This window comes from Rhamphochromis longiceps, linkage group LG11 (genome assembly GCF_057381845.1).
Source record: "Rhamphochromis longiceps isolate RC_006_pf linkage group LG11, R_longiceps_female_GT1.1, whole genome shotgun sequence".
Lineage (NCBI taxonomy): Eukaryota > Metazoa > Chordata > Actinopteri > Cichliformes > Cichlidae > Rhamphochromis > Rhamphochromis longiceps.
The window spans coordinates 14,631,376-14,648,415 of record NC_140567.1 but is presented as its reverse complement, the minus strand read 5'-3'; the positions used below and the strand labels follow the sequence as shown (position 1 = coordinate 14,648,415).

General features: G+C 42.3%; 2 protein-coding genes across 2 annotated transcripts in view; one reads left to right on the top strand and one right to left on the bottom strand.

The window, feature by feature from the left end:
• trak1a (trafficking protein, kinesin binding 1a) overlaps positions 1-17,040 on the bottom strand; it is a 346,028-nt gene that overhangs the window by 93,809 nt on the left and 235,179 nt on the right. The gene's annotated exons all lie outside the window — the stretch shown is intronic.
• gapdhs (glyceraldehyde-3-phosphate dehydrogenase, spermatogenic) lies at positions 1,481-13,162 on the top strand. The gene is made up of 11 exons (XM_085422425.1): positions 1,481-1,576; positions 8,664-8,723; positions 9,423-9,519; positions 10,421-10,527; positions 11,341-11,431; positions 11,519-11,637; positions 11,755-11,836; positions 11,947-12,098; positions 12,231-12,393; positions 12,486-12,583; positions 12,678-13,162. The coding sequence occupies exons 2-11, from the start codon at positions 8,695-8,697 to the stop codon at positions 12,745-12,747; spliced, it is 1,008 nt and encodes a 335-aa protein (XP_085278551.1). The 5' UTR covers positions 1,481-1,576; positions 8,664-8,694; the 3' UTR covers positions 12,748-13,162.

Genomic DNA, 17,040 nt, shown 5'->3' with positions numbered 1-17,040 from the left:
TCAAGACTATTTTATTTATTTATTTTGTATATAAACATTATGTAGGAGTAGGGATAATAGGTATTGATTTATGAATAACTTGACATGAATAACTTAACCTTATAATATACTACAGTATATTTCTAACTAACTACATATCTTATTTTATTTCTTTAACTTTCTCTTTACAGTTCTTTCATTAAAAATGTAATATACTTTAGGCACACGCACGCAGACGCAACCTAAAACACAATTTACCTAATTAACATAATGCATTGTCATAATTCTCTTTATTTTACACAACACCATAGATAGATAGATAGATAGATAGATAGATAGATAGATAGATAGATAGATAGATAGATAGATAGATAGATAGATAGATAGATAGATAGATAGATAGATAGATGGCGCTGTTAGTCCTTATTTCGGATTTATTTCCGATGCTTCATAGCCTTCATAGCCTTTTACCGTAACTATAAGGCTATGTGAGCTAAACAAGTTACAGATTCGTTATGATTCGTCACTTTCATTAAACGACATCCTCTAGACGGAGCAGCTTGCTGTACGATGCTGAAACCAAACACTGAATCTATACTGACGAAATTCGAAAGGGGGTTGTGAAGCATGTGCAAATAACGTCCCTCCTACTGCACTGCAGGGATTTCCCATTTTATGACTGCACGCATCCTGCCTCACGTAGGCTTGTTCTTAGTCTGACATGTGATCTGAAGAAAAGAAGAAAGAACAGAGCTAGCATATTTACGTGTGTGTGTGTTTTATTATTATTATTAGTAGTAGTAGTAGTATCATTATGCGGGATACTGTATTTTATTGCATATTGGTCGTACGGTCATAATCGATTAGTCCAGTTTAGAATACCGCCAGTTCTTCATGTATGACTACGTGACATGTCCAGGGCTCCCTACATATCGCTGCATACATCCATATGGGCTCTCTCACACACTAACTGCCCTCCATAGGAGGGCCAGTCTGCAGTCAGATCAATGCACAATCGAGGCCTGCTACCAAAGCGTTTGGCCCTCCATCCTACCCTCCCACACGTAGAGTGTCACCAGCCTAGTTACTTTGTATGCTTAACTCGCACTTTTGCGATCTAAACCAGCTAGTGCGGGCTTATGAATTGTTCCTATGTAGCCTGTAACAGCTTTATTAAAGCAAATGTGCCCCATTATATTACATCAGAGCCTCGTGTAACCGCTGAGCATCTTGGGACATCGGACCAAAATCTTCATCATTTCATCGCTGGCGTCCTGCCAGCCTCGCTCTTCCTGTCTGTGCATTTCTTTTGATATTCTTATGAATATCACCTTTCATCCTCTACGCCACCCTCGATCCTGCCCTGCGGACAGGCTCTGTGAATAAAGACGTTAACCACACCGACGATTCATTCTTCCGTTACTATGGCAGCGAGGAGAGACCGTGAGCATGTACGCGTTCAGAATGGAGTCCTGACAGAAGATGGCATGACGTCACGTCGCCAGGGCGACCAGGCTTCCCGAGTCACGTGTCTAATATAAAAGCGGAAGGCGCCTCGGTGAACTGCGCACACAACTCAAGAAGCATCATCCGTGAGGTAAGCCGCTACACCGCTTTGCTTTTCAGCGCAAGGACCCAACTAACGTCTGACTTTCAAGTATTTTTAAGTATTCAGGTAGAAGAAATGAATTCCGCTCTACTTTCAGTGTTTCACTCCTCTTTCAGGATGTAGCTACGTGACTCGCGGAAGCTGGTGAGCTTATCATCGCCCTGCATCCACGATTCATTAAGTCGGGCACATAAAACGTCGAAGTGGTGCAGAATGAGAGGAAATAGGCCCCACGTGTGCTGCAGGGGTGGTTTATGGTTTATTAAGTGTGTCATTTTTGGCAGGGTTCACGCTTGTATTGTACAGGAAGAGAGGATGCGGCCGTGGCCTTGCAGTCTGGAGAGAGGCAGGCTGTTGTGTTATGTGTTCTGTCTGCGCCATTTTTAACATAATGTGGCTTCAATTAAGAAATAAATCCCGAAAAACACGAAAACAATCCCAATTAGACTGCACTGTGAATTATCATGACGTAATTGTCGTGTATTAAGTTTGCTCCATTCATTCGTCTCAGCGGGCAACGTGACATTGGCAGCTCGGAGTGCTGCATCTGCGGAAGTGGATTAGTCTCCATGTTATGTAACCCAATAGAAAAATGAAGCCTATCTCAGAAGCATACTGATCAGTAGAGTTAGGAGGCAGATGCTTGAATGAATATGTCCCGCAGTGATGCACAGGGATGTAGGGACTTGAAGGTGGAGGATGAGTAGATGAAGGTGACGCTACGTGCTTGCTCCTGTCTTCACCATGAAGTCTGTCGACGTTGCGCCATTCTCAGCTGAGCTGTGCGCCTGCAATTACTGCAGCCTACATGAGGCAGAGGCCTCAGAGATGAGCGAATGGACAAAATGAATAAGCTATGGTTTATTTCATGGCAGAGAGAAGGAGGCTGCAACTCCCCCCTCTTGACGGCGCAGTGTCGCATGATTCTGCCGCAGTTTACTCCAGACTGGACTGACCTGTTGATGCAGTTCTCTGCTTAGGAGGCCCGTGTTCTCCTTTAATGGCACAGAAGCATACAGGATACAGTTATTGTTCAATTCGTTATTAATAGAAAAGGTCAGATGGGTTCAGTACAGGAGAATTATAATGAGATCACAAGCGTGAATTCATTATTTTAAACTCCACAGAGAATCGTGATGTTTGTCAATATTTGTGTAGTAATACATTATTTGTGTAGTAATAAATACCACGATGTTGGGTTATTAGTTAAGGTGAACAGTGTTTTTGCTGCTGATTGATTTCATATGCAGGTGTGGTGGGCTACATGCAGATGGAGCCATGGTTGACTGTTGAAGGTCATCCCTCCAGCTAGTGAAGGTCACAGCAGGCCCAGAGCTCCAGTGCTGATACCGATCAGCCAGTAATGCTTCATCTTAGACTCCTTTGTCAGCCTGAAATCATTTATTGAGATTTCAACCATGAAGGGGCACTCACACGTTAGCTCATACTGCTCTACGCTGAAGGTCACAGTATCTTAGGATCCTTAGCAGTCATGCTAAGCACTGTAGTCACACCCTGTGCTGTCAAGAGGCCTTCAGGTGATGTGCATGACCGATGATGACCTGTTCCTTTAGATTTATTTCTTCTACAGAGTAAAGAAATATAGAATTTAAAATTAATGCCGGGGAGTTTAGCTAGTCTCTGCCTGTAACACACGGGACATGCTATCCTGAGGTGGAGTTCAACCATGTAATTACTAAGATGTAGAAAAGCAGGGGCTCATGTGGCCTCTTTGATGTTGGGTGTAAATGTGGGCTTGATTTTCGTGTGCTGTCTGCAGGAAGAACGCTATCAGGCCACGTTAGTCATGCCAGAAAATATTCCCTACCTTGAACCACTCATTTTACACCCAGGTACTTGTGGGTAAAACCCTACCCACATTAAATGACCACATCCTGTAGATGGTGGGTTGTCCCCTCTACTAAAAGTTAGTTTTGCGATGACACAGATTTACAAGTAGCCTTGAGTCATTCTTGAAGCACTTATGAGTCGCTGTTTCTAGATTAATTCAGGTTTTCCATCAAAGGAGTTTAGTGGATTACAGGCTGAGGTTGGTGTGAGTGTCCCACTTGACTGTGCTCTGCAGACGTCTTATCACCCTGCAATCTTTTTTAGGTTGTCTGAGCGAGAAGGAACTCCAGAGTGATTCAGCGCTCTGTGCGTAACTGCCCCCAATTTGAGGAAATAAACTCTTGAAAAATGTAGGAAGTAGAGCGTGTGGATGTAAGATTGCCTCACTTATTCAGCACAGCACTTCTTATGGATATTACAGTTATAATATATGTTATAGTATGTGGATTTTTGCATAACCAACATCTTTTTAAGACAAGCAGAGAACACCGCATCATTTTACCAACGTGCTGTGGCTTAGCTTATGATATAAAAGGAGGCAAAAGACAGGGACTAACACTTAAAAACCAGTCACAAATTAGTGCTGTGAGGACTGTGTGTGTCTGTGATCAGCATAACTGGGATCAGGGAGTCACGTGTCCTTCTGCTGAGTCCTCTGCAGTTTGATACAGCACAGGCTTTACTAATTCATGATGGCCGGTGTGTGCACAAACTCTATACAAGTTTTAGTGGATTACCAAACCATTATAGGCCTCATTGTATTCATCTTATCAAAGCTGGTGTATCTGGTCATAGGAATACACAATTGAGTGCCACTAATTAAATGCCTAATAGAAAAGTAGGTCTTCTAATCGGCCTGTCCCTGTCCACAGAAGGCCGGTATATTAATTACAACACCAAAATACAACAGTAAAATAGTGAAATAGGGGAAAAGCCCTTATTGGAATGGAAATTGCAGTAATAGTATGACTTTTCCCATATAACTTTAACTCTATAGTGCCCAGCAGTGCATAGTGAAAGTGATACGAACATTTTTATGGCGTTCTCTCAGAATAATAACATAATAGTATAGCTCACTGCGACTTGTTTGATTTTTGCAAATCATCCAGAAGCGGCAAGAACAGAAGACATTACCTAATTGGATAGTGCGCCCGGCCTCTGGCCAATCAACCTACTGCAGTGGAAAACCACTGGAGAGAGAGCGAGGGTGTGTCAGGGGGATAGATAGCTGTGGGGGAGGGGTTGCAAAATAAGGGCAAATGAAGGAGGAAAGCCAGAGGAGTTAGTGGGCAGGAAAAGCCCTGTCAGAGTCAGTGAGTTCACTCACTCACTGACAAATCTTTCAGATGGAAGCGCTTCCAATGAATGCACCAAAGCAAACCAAAGAGCGAGAAAATTAGCTTCAGTCTGCCTCCCATGCAGTCAATAGAGTGAGCTGTGTCTCTCCTTCAGCTCCGTCTCTTGTGTGTGAACAGTGTTACGTAGCAGAACATCTGTGCTACCTCAAACTTATGTCCATATAAGGGTTTGTAGCAAGTCCCTGCAGATCGTATGTTGTTCAAAGGAGACATATTTTGAAGAAACACAATCAGTGTTTGTTTTGTCAATCGTAGGTGCTCGACGCTGTAAAAAATGTGCACAGAAGGAAAGAAATGCTGTGTCATTATGCTCCACTCCCCTCTACTCCTTTCACTTACGCGTCCGCTCTCAATTTTGAGAATTTATTTTTTTCCACCTGCTGATCGTCTTTGTCCTTTTTCTGGTCGAATAGTTATGAGTCATCTCTCTCCCTCAACAGTCCCTCCAGTGCACGTACAGCAAACACTGGAGGGGCCCCTGTTCTGCACCCCCTCTGCATAAACCTGGGTGAGGAATATAGGCCAAAGCCTTGGGGGTTGGGGGAGTCTGTGTCGGTGGTGGTGGGGTTACGCAGACAAATGAGCGCCGACAAATAGAGGGATGGAGGGAGGGTGGTGAATTTTAATGATTAGTTTGGGTGGTGGGAATGAGCAGAGGGCAAATGTGTGGAACTCATGGAGCCAGCAAAAGTAAGGGAGGGATAACAGCTCGAAGTGCAGGTCAGAAGGGAAGGACAACAAGCACGCACCATATGTCCAGCTATTCAGTATGATCTAAGCTTTAATACCATTCATTCTTTTATTCCTTTCACCTGTTTAGAACGATTTTCACCACCAATTTCTTGGAGCAGCCTTGTTCACCTACATTTAGATCAGATCTCAATTTTTTCCCAGTCTTGCATTGACTCCTCAGGTCAGTCTGTCTGTCTGTAAATGCCAAACAGTGTTTGGTGCATCTGCGTGCAATGCATGGTCAGAAAAGTATAGAATGCTTATGTTCCTTCTTTGAACAATTGAATGAGTATCAGCAGATTGGAAGCTGCAGTTACCAGCATATCACCTCTCCGCCCTGCACAGTGCTGTCTTTGTGAGATGTGGCACGTCTGTGCGAGCACTCTTGGGGGGTGGGTAATAACAGACCAGTGCTGTTTGGGCTGACGGTAAATTCAAATGCAATGTCCTCGGTAGATATGCGCAATAAAAACCTGGTGCAATTTAGGCGACCTTTAGTGAAACTATGGTGTTGTAATTGTTGCACAAAAACCTTACAAAGTGTAATGTAATATACCTCACCATTAGCATGATGCAAAGAGTTTTACTGGTTATCATAGTGCTCCTTAAATGGACTACTAAATAGTGATGCGTGCAGCCTGATACCAGCGACCTTCATCGTGTCATGACAGAAGTGCCTGCCATGACATGAGTCTGTCTTTAGTATGTCCTCCATCATGCCGTCCTGCAAAGATCTGTCTCCTTGTGAGCGCCCTGCTATTCCATTTTCTATCTTTAGTTCAGTATAAAAGCCTCTTAAAAAGTAAGAGAGCGGCTGTTTTGTTATGGTTACCCGAGGCAGCTGCTCCGTGTTGGAAAAACTTGGAGCAAGAAGAGAGAAAATCGAGGAGGGAAATGAACTGTGAAACAGGCAACAAGGGCAGAGAGAGGTGGAGGGGGGGACCCTGCAGTGTTTTGTGAATGCACAAAAGGTGAAACCTGAGAACTGCGCGGTCACACTGGACCTTCTCCCTCTCTCTTGTCCCCTCTCCATCTTTTTTTTTTTTTTTTTTTGTCTTGGTGACCTTGTGTGTGGATGCAAGCAGCAGAACACAAAATGGCCGCTCTTGCCTTCAGCGGACGGTGCTGCAAACATGGAGACAAGAAGTCTAATAACTGAAAGCACTGAGGCCATCACAGGTCGCATCACATCATTGCTGGCAGGCTGTTCGATAAATTGATTCTGACTGGAAACAAATGGTGCCGCTCCTCTCTGCTTTAATGACTACAGCAGATACATCCAGGTGAAAATAATCCAGAGTCTCATGTACAGTTATTTTTGCGTGAAAGAAAGAGAGCGATTATTCATCATAATCTGGCACTCCCTTTATTCTATTTAAAGTGCTCCCACAATGCATTTCACCAGATCCACGACCTGCCCTACTTGCTTGTCAGAGAGACACGCACACATTTGTGTAGACACACACACGCTCTCTGTCTCTCTCTCACACACACACACACACACACCCGCGCGCACACACACACACACACACACACACACACACACACACACACACACACACACACACACACACACACACACACACACACACACAACAGATTAGGAGATTACAGTTGTCTAAAATGACGAACAGCCAGTTCCAAGGACAATCCGCATTGCCCTTACTTACTCTACCTGCCCTGCCACTCGCACATATACACACACTTACATGCACATGCTGTCTCACACACACAGCACCAGCATCACCAGCACTGCTTTGATTGTGAACGTGTTATTGGTTGGTGACAAGCTACAGATGGAAACCTCCCATAACCCCCCAACATGAGGTTGCATGAGTTGGGAGACTAATATAGAGAGAGCGAGGACAGCGAAGGAGCTGAAGGGGCGGAGAGGGGAAGCAGAGCTGGTAGAAAAGACAAGAAGGGTGGGACTAGGAGGAGGTGTAGTGAGGAGGAACCAGAGTGTTCCAGTATGAAAGGGAGAGGAAGGTAGAGGGAAAAAGGTCATGCTTCCTCTCTATCAAGTCCCTGCTTGCTCCACATACCTACCTCCTTCCCTTTATATCCCATTGTTGTCGAAACATGTCGCTGCATGAGGTAACACCTCCCTACTCCTGCGGCAGTTGCCTGTACAACACATTTTTTTGGCAGCCTGTATTTTTCCCCTGTTGCCATTAAACACAGTCACACTCTTGCACACTTTCTGGCTTGTGCTATGCTTTCAGTCATCATACCTGGCTCAAAAATGTCATGCAAATTCATGAGCGTTCTTCACAGGTGTTAAGTGTTTTTGCCTTTAGTGCTAATGCGTCACAGAGGGCATCCAGGTATTGTGAGATGACAGTTTTTTACAGTGTTGCCTCAATGCTGAAATCACCGAAGGGGCTGATGTTGAAATTTGGGCATTTCAAATCTTTTTAAGATGTTGCATACGACAACATGTAACCTCACTTCACCCCACACGGCCTCCGACTGAGTGGAGAGGACAGAAACAAGTGTGAGGATCAGTGTAAAACGTGGAGGAGAGAAGGAGAGGAAGACAAAAAAGACCATCTGTAAATTCAAAGTGAAATGGATGATAGAGGGTAGCTTGGCACAAATGGATTTGTGATTTATTGCACATGTGCTTCTTTTTGGTTTTGCCTGCTCATTTCCTGTGGTTGTATGAGTGTAAGGTCATGTATTAACTTGCCACAAATTTCTTTTCTTGACTTCCGGTATATTATATTCATTTTGACACTGCAAGCCAACAATATATCTGTCCTTCCTAAAGCTGCTTCATTTTCTTGGGGCTGCACCCTGCCTGACTCTGATGTTTTAAAAATTTTATATATCAGCTATTTTTGGCTGGGTTGACAACATCCATCCATCCATCCATCCATTCGCTTCCGCTTATCCTTCTCAGGGTCGCGGGGGGCGCTGGAGCCTATCCCAGCTGTCATAGGGCGAGAGGCGGGGTACACCCTGGACAGGTCGCCAGTCTGTCGCAGGGTTGACAACAGATGGCATTTTTATCTGCCTTATCTGGGGTTGATGGCTTGCTTGTTATTTTCTGTCATTTGATGTTCAATGTTGTTTAAATTAATTCATTTCAAATGTGATGATTTATTTAATTTTCTTTCTTTTTCTTCCAGGTTACTCCACACTCCCTAAGCAGCAGCCACCATGTCAGACCTCTGTGTTGGAATCAATGGGTCAGTTTGAAACACACACACACACACACACACACACACACACACACACACACACACACACACACACGGACACTACTAAGATGGGTAAGAGTGACTTCTGGTGGTTACAGTAGGATATCATTGAAGCAAAAACTGGGGCTGGGCAAGCATTGGTGGTTAGTAAAGATGTGTTAAAGAGGAACCAAAGGGCAAATGCACCATAACACCATAACAAATTCATTATTAACAAGTAATAACTGCACAGTAAAGCCTGTTTTGATGCTGAAAGGTTTACTGTGATATTGAATTGAAATTATTAGAAGTAAACACTCTCCATGATTGAGCCACCTCTTCCTTTAGCCATCGTTCAAATTATATTATATTGTGGTTACAGTTTGAGGCTATATTTGTTTTCAGGACTAAAAAAAAGATAATTGTTTTTTTGTTCAGAAATAATTTCATCCACCGTAACATTTCTGTAATATCACAGTCACAGATGTGCTTGTAGTGAGGGACACAATCTGTCTATTTTTGAGTAATTGAAAAAGCATGACATGATGTGGACATATAAGAGTGTAGTGAAAGTTCCTCGTATTAAAACTGTAAAGTGTTGCTGCAGTGGACATGGACTGATCCCATGGGTGCTGTGACATCCTGAGGAAGTTTCCCACTGTTTTCCCATGGCAACTATTCCTAATCTCTCCATCTCTGTCTCTGCAGATTTGGTCGCATTGGCCGCCTGGTCCTGAGGGCTTGCCTTCAGAAGGGCATCAAGGTTGTGGCTATTAATGACCCGTTCATTGACCTGCAGTACATGGTGAGTAAATCTACTGCCTGCTAAGTAGGGCTGTGCAATATGACAAAAATCTCATATCCCGATATAAGACGTTTATCGTCCTGACAACGATATAAATCACAAAAATGCAATATTTTCTGTAAATTCTGTGACTCTCGGGCAACTCGACTTGTGTGAAGTTTTTCCAGCTGGGCGTCCTTTACCTGGATGCGAGTGTTTTAACCGATGCATGAAACTATACATTTTTAGACATAAGTTGTAACGGCCGCCGTTTTCTTTCAAAGTTTAGTCTAAGGTTTATTTTTTAGCACCTAACGGCTCTTTTTTTTTTCCTTCTCATCCGTAAACTCTCTGCATGCTCTTTCACGTGATTCAGTTTATTTTGAAAAGTCTCAACAGGATCTTGAGCTTTATTGTGAAAGGTTTAGTAGAAAACAAACAAGCGGACAGCGGAGCCACGCCATGGTTTTACCATCATTGTTGCTAACGACAACATGTAAAAATAGGCGCTTGTCCGTGTGGTTATATTAAATATAAGAGAAAGAGAGAACTTTAAGAAATGAATATAGCCACTACAGTGACCATCAAAACGATGAAAAAATATTGCTGTAAACAGCTTATTTTACGACACCACGAAACAAACGATAGCGTAAAATGAAACGATAGACGTTTTTATATCGTCATCCGATATATATTTTATATCGAACAGCCCTACTGCTAAGTTATCTAAATTATTCAGGCTGTGTAGTATAAATCCATGACATGTTGTCATGTAGGAATGGACGTCTGTTGTTTGGGTGCTAATAGAAAACTTAATCTCTGAAAACTGCCCAGAAAATTCCAGGAGGGTATAGAACGTGTTTGCTTCCTTGTGAAGCACTCCCCATATTAACGTCATCACTGTCATCCCTCCTGCTTCTAGGTTTACATGTTCAAGTACGACTCCACTCATGGCCGTTACCGTGGTGAAGTGTCTGCAGATAATGGCAAACTTGTCGTCGATGGCCAAGCCATTTCTGTCTTCCAGTGGTAAGTAACGACAGCATTAACTGGCCCGTGGCTGTGTTCTGCTACAGAGCGCAGATGTTCCAGTTCAGTTTTTTTTTATATAAAGCTGCTTCATTTTTCAAAGTAAACATCCAGTGACATTAGAGGAAGAACATCAGCAATCTTCTCTGACCAGGCATGTGATGAGAGTGGGGAAGAGTGTAGACAGGAGCGGTACAAAGCACTGACTATGGCTCCAAGAAAAGTTGCTGCTCTGCAATTGTGGCATATAAAGAAACAGGGAGTGAGAAAAGGGAAGTGAAGAAGAAGTGGTCAGTTCACTATGGGAAGTCCCCCCCCAGCAGCTTGAGGATATAATGACTGCAACAACTGAGGGATGATTGAGGGTCACCTGACCCAGCCCTAGTTATGAGCTTTTGAAAAAGGAAAGTTTTAAGTCTGATCTTATAGAGAGGGTGTCTCTGTCCCAAATCCAAGCTTGGAGCTGGTTCCATAGGAGAGGGCCTTTAGAGCTGAAGGCGCTGCCTCCCATTTTACTTTTAGAAACTCCAGGAACCACAAGTGAGTCTCAGAGCGATATGCCTTGTTGGGATAATATGAGGTTTTTAGGATGTGATGGGCCGCATATTTAGCATTTTGCATGTGAAAAGAAAGACTTTTAAAATCAATTAGCCAGCTGTATGTAGTAATACTCCTGTTTCGAGGTTTTTTTTGTTTGTTTTTTAGGATAAAATACAGTAACGTGAACCAGGCAAAAGCAAAAGAAGCTGTTGTACAGAGACCTGCCAAATTTAAGGTGATTCTGGACTGATGCAGTTTCTTCTATAACTCTAGTATGAAGCCAGCTGAAATCCCCTGGGGCAGCTCTGGAGCCAAATATGTTGTTGAGTCCACTGGAGTTTTCCTCAGTGTTGAGAAGGCCTCTGTAAGTACAAAAACACAGACAAACACAGACAAACGCAATGACATTCCAGGAAATGTTTCGAACCTGCGCTCTCTCTCCCAATCACAGTCTCACATCCAGGGTGGTGCAAAGCGTGTGGTTGTGTCAGCCCCCTCACCTGATGCTCCAATGTTTGTCATGGGAGTTAATGAGGACAAATACGACCCCTCCTCCATGACTATTGTCAGGTAACATAATTTAATTGTTAACCTAAATTTAGCTTTAGAACCTCAAAAGAAACCCTAAATATCATATCTACTAGTATATTGTAAAATAACTAATCGTGTCTGTTGCTCTGTTCATAGTAATGCCTCCTGCACCACCAACTGCCTTGCCCCCCTGGCCAAAGTCATCCACGATAGCTTTGGCATCGAGGAGGCCCTCATGGTAAGTAAGAGTAATTCTATACAGTATCTGAGTATGATAAGCAAATGTAATATTTATGATCTTCTTTTTTAAGTCTTAAAGGTTAATAATGTGTCATGTGATATCTGTAGACAACAGTCCACGCATACACAGCCACACAGAAGACAGTGGATGGTCCCAGTGCCAAGGCCTGGCGTGACGGCCGTGGTGCCCACGCAAACATCATTCCAGCTTCCACTGGTGCTGCCAAGGCAGTGGGCAAAGTCATTCCTGAACTCAATGGGTAAAGACACACATACAAAAGTTTCAGCTGCCTAAGATGGTGTACACTTTAGCCAGTTGTTGAAGAAATGAAGACTGATTAATAAAAAGTGCAGAAGTCACTTTTTTGTCCTCTGCCTCCTTCTTTCTGTAGTAAGCTGACAGGCATGGCATTCAGGGTGCCAGTGGCCGATGTGTCAGTGGTGGATCTGACATGCCGTCTCTCCAAGCCTGCTTCATACGCTGAGATTAAGGAAGCCGTCAAGAAGGCCGCCGAGGGACCCTTGAAAGGAGTGCTGGGTTACACCGAGGACCAGGTATTCTATATAAACAGCTGATTTAATATTGTTATCATCGATCTGTGATTTGCTTTACTTTACACTCACGTGGTGTGCTTTGTGTTTGCCAGGTGGTGTCCTCTGATTTCATCGGTGATACCCATTCCTCCATCTTTGATGCTGGTGCTGGCATCTCCCTCAATGACAACTTTGTCAAGCTCATTTCCTGGTGAGTTTTCAGCATGTCCCGTCCAGCCCCTCATAGAAAACAGGAAGTCTGAAGAAAAGATGCTAACTAATTCATTTTCCTTTCCTCCAACCAGGTATGATAATGAGTACGGCTACAGCAACCGCGTTGCCGACCTGCTGCTGTACATGCACTCCAAGGAGTAGGCACTTTCTGTCCACCAAGGAAATCAGCAAAGGGACCACCCCTAATTCATCCTTTACTTCCACCCTTCTCTTTTACACACAAGCCCAACCCATAGTCATAGCATCACAACCATTAGCTCTACTACAGTATATGTAGGCAGCAGCAGTGTGTTTGAGTGTTTATGAGTTATTCTGGTTTTGTTTTATTCTTCTTATAATTCCAAGGCGACTGTTTGGTGAAATTTTTGTGTCCGTGTGCCCCTCTCCACCTCCCACTGCCACCTTAGATGTGTCATTATGACTCAGTACTATGGTAACTACTGTATCCATCGCCCTGTTGGTGTGTTTAAAGGCTTTATCACCAGTAAAAGGAGGAAGCTGAGAGGCAGAACTATTCCAACTCTGCTGAAGGATAAATAAAAGTTGAAAAACCTCATGTTGTCCTGTTTTATGCTTCCAATCAACCAAAACACAACTTGTTTGACTGAAATATGTAATAACAACCATTAACACTGTGATATACAGAATTACTAGAATTACTGTAACAATGATAACAAGAAGATCCATGACATAGCCACTACTCCTGGTCATGACAGCATTTTAAATTAGCTGTTACTGTGATCTTTGGGTATGGACATGCAGAGGAGGGATGGTGGATGCACTCGACAAAAGATCCACACTGAAAATTATCGTGATTTGCTTTGAACTCCAACTTCATATTCAAAAGTTCTGGCAAAAGCAGCTGTGTTTTAATCCACAGGATAATCTTCCAATTTCCAATTTTATTTATAAAACACTTTTAAATACCCAGCAAAGGAAAAAAGTGTTGTACAGAAAATAAGTTAAAACAATAGAATAACAGAAAACAGCAAAATAAATAAATAAAACACATAAAACATAAAATTAAAACAGCCCTATATTAAAACAAAAACAAGATAAAACAGCATAGCATCACCTAAAAACAACTGAAATAAAAACCAACATCTCACATGAGTCAAATTCAGGGTAAAGAGGTGGGTTTTCAAGAGTGACTTAAAAACAGGTAAAGAACTGGCCTGTCTAATCTCTAAAGGAAGCTCGTTCCACAGTTTTTGAGCTGCTACAGCAAAAGCACGATCCCCTCTAAGTTTATGCCCAGTCCTGGGTACATTCAGGAGCAGCTGATCAGCTGACCTGAGAGAGTGGGGTGGGTGTATAAGGCTGTAGCAGCTCAGAGAGATACAATGGGGCTAGGCCATGGAGAGCTTTAAAAGTAAATAAAAGAATTTTAAAATGAATCCCAAAAGAAATGGGCAGCCACTGAAGTGAAGCTAAAACAGGGGAAATGTGCTCAAACTTTTGAGTGCCAGTTAAAAGACGAGCTGCGGCATTTTGCACCCTCTGTAGATGACTAATATATGATGCGCTGACCCCAATATAAAGTGCATTACAGTAATCCAGCCGAGTGGTAACAAAGGCGTGGATCACTGTCTCAAAGTGCTGCCGTGAAAGAATTGGCTTTATTTTTGCCAGCTGCCTGAGGTGAAAGAAGCTAGATTTTACCACTGCCTTAATTTGATTATTAAACTTCAGATCACAGTCCACTTTGACCCCTAGGTTTGTGACAGTTGGCTTAACATACTGGGCCAGGGAATCTACATACACATTGGGGGTCTCAGTGGGGCTACCAAAAACCATCACCTCTGTCTTTTTATCATTGAATTTTAAAAAGTTAACAGACATCCAAGTCTTAATGTCATCGAGACACTGAAATAATGGCTGTGTAAGGTATCTGCCTTTTTTCTTTAGAGGGACATAGATCTGACAGTCATCAGCATAAAAGTGGAAAGCAATGCCATGCTTTCTCAGTACAGAACCAAGAGGAAGCAGATATAAAGAGAAGAGGAGGGGGCCTAGAACTGAGCCCTGTGGGACACCACACAAGAGGGGAGCGGAGTACGACACATAGTCACCGAGGCTGACACAAAAAGTTCGCCCTGCCAAGTAGGACCTGAACCACTCCAGTGCTGTGCCCCTAATGCCCACCCAGTCCTCCAAACGAGAGAATAAAATGGTATAATCCACGGTATCAAACGCAGCTGTCAAATCTAAAAGCACAAGAACAACACAGTCCCCAGCATTAGTCGCTAAAAATATGTCATTAAAAACTTTTAAAAGGGCTGATTCAGTGCTATGAAAGGGTTTAAAACCAGATTGAAAACCTCGAGAATTTTGGAAAGAAAAGGTAGGTACTTCATGCATGTGTCTTAAAGGCAACCCCCTAGCGCACACACACACACACAGATGTGTTTAGATGCTCTTGTTCTTCAATGAACTGTGCACAAGTCAAGTATATAAATCATATTTGATTCAGATTTAACAACAAAAGTATGAGTTGATTTAATTCACACGAGAGAATCGTGGATGCAGATAATATCCACTCTAGATCGTAGGTTACAACTTTGAAGCGTCACAAGTTCAAACTTGCTCAGTTTGATCCTGACTTGATTGTCATGCTTAAATGTTTCTACTCGTGCTCTGTAGAATAGAAACAGCTGTTCTACAGACACTGAGATGTAAACATGGGCTTCTTAACTAATAAGACAATAGCCATTTTTTGTGTATTGATATGTCAGTATTTGGTCATAATTATAAAAACTAAAGTTGGCTAGTAAATGTCAAAATTTGTTTTGTATACAGAGATAGGAAAAACGTGGGAGATTAATAATACATTGCCAGCTCTGATGTATCAAGTTAATGCTGCCATGAGAGAATAACTGCATATTTTTTAACGTTAAAGTTCAAGTCAGCTCTGCAAAAACAGGGGACTGGTCACTGAGGACACCTGCTGTCTTTTTTGCAATACTGCAGAAAGGCACAGTCTGCATGCTGCTGTGATGCAGGAACATTTTTTAACTAAGCTTGTCGCTGCCTTGGCAACTTTAATTGCTCTTAAGAGCATTTGACATGCAAAACTCTGAACTCAGCTGTGCTGCAGTGCTTCCTGTTGTTTAACCGTATATATTTTCACCACCTCAGTAGGGGCAAAAAGTGCCATGAGCATGTTACATTGATCAACGGGTGTGTATCGTGAAGTGATATGAGAATGTGTATATTATTACAACTGCGCATCACTTGCAGCTACAGCAATGGCAGTAAAAGTGAAAATCTGGGACTGAGTCGGAGGGATATCATTCCCATCATTCCTTTTTCAGAAACACAGATAGTTTTCGAGTATTAGATGCGTATGACCATAAGGATTGTATGTGGTTTACCATCAGCTTTAGTGCTACGGCTAAATGGGCAAAAGCTTGAGATTTTATTTCATTTATAAAATAACAACTTTAAAGGTCAAAAAAGTTCTGATGGTAAAATATTACACTAACTTTATAAATGACAGTTTCTTAGATCTCATGGCCGTAGACTGCCATTCTTAATGATTGATGGAAACACAAAAGATGATATTGAATCATCTGCATTGTTGAAAATGTTTATGTTAAAGGACTCTTTTTGTTCGTTTCTTGTTGTTGTTCTTGTGAACTGGACACACCATGTGACTGAGACCTAGTCTCTGAACTTCTGCCTGATAAACGTGGATTTATCAATTCTTTCAGGTTAACCAGCATTGAAGGGGTCTGGTTTAAGTTTTTAAGAATGAATTTTCTAGCTGCCTATTTTCCCCAGTAACAATCTTTAAATCCCAACAGAAAACATTTTCTTTTCATTTGTTTTTCCAACTTCAGACTAACTTTAATTTACTGCCATTTTTCCTCCCCCCACATGGAGGTAGTTTGTAATCAGTTCCCTTATTTTGTTGTCTGTCTGTTTGTTAGTAGTCAAGTGTCCACACTTTTGAAGATATAATTTTCCAATTTTGCATGGTTTATTACCCACAATCTTTGGGGTGAATCATGTTCAAACTTCACAGCAATATAGGCCTTGGGGGACCTGAGGACCTAACTATGCTAAACATTTTACCATGACCTCTTCAGCAGCTGGAAACTTATATCAGGCAAGAATGGGACCAAATTCCAACATCAAACCTCTAGGATCTCATAATCTTGATGTGCAGAAACAGTTTTGGAAAGAAGAGGAAATGCTACATCGCAGAAAACATTTCCCCGTCCCAACTATTTTTTTCCCTGTAGCAAGCATCAAATTTGAAATGAGCTCACTTTGTGCATAAAATTGCAAAATTTCACTGTTTAAACATTTGTCGTGTTATATACTTTCCTTTTTCAATAAGATGCTGGCTCATGTGATTTGAAAATCTTTTATTTTTCATTTTGTTCAAATTTAAAGAATGTCCCGGTTTTTGTGGAATTTGTGTTGAAT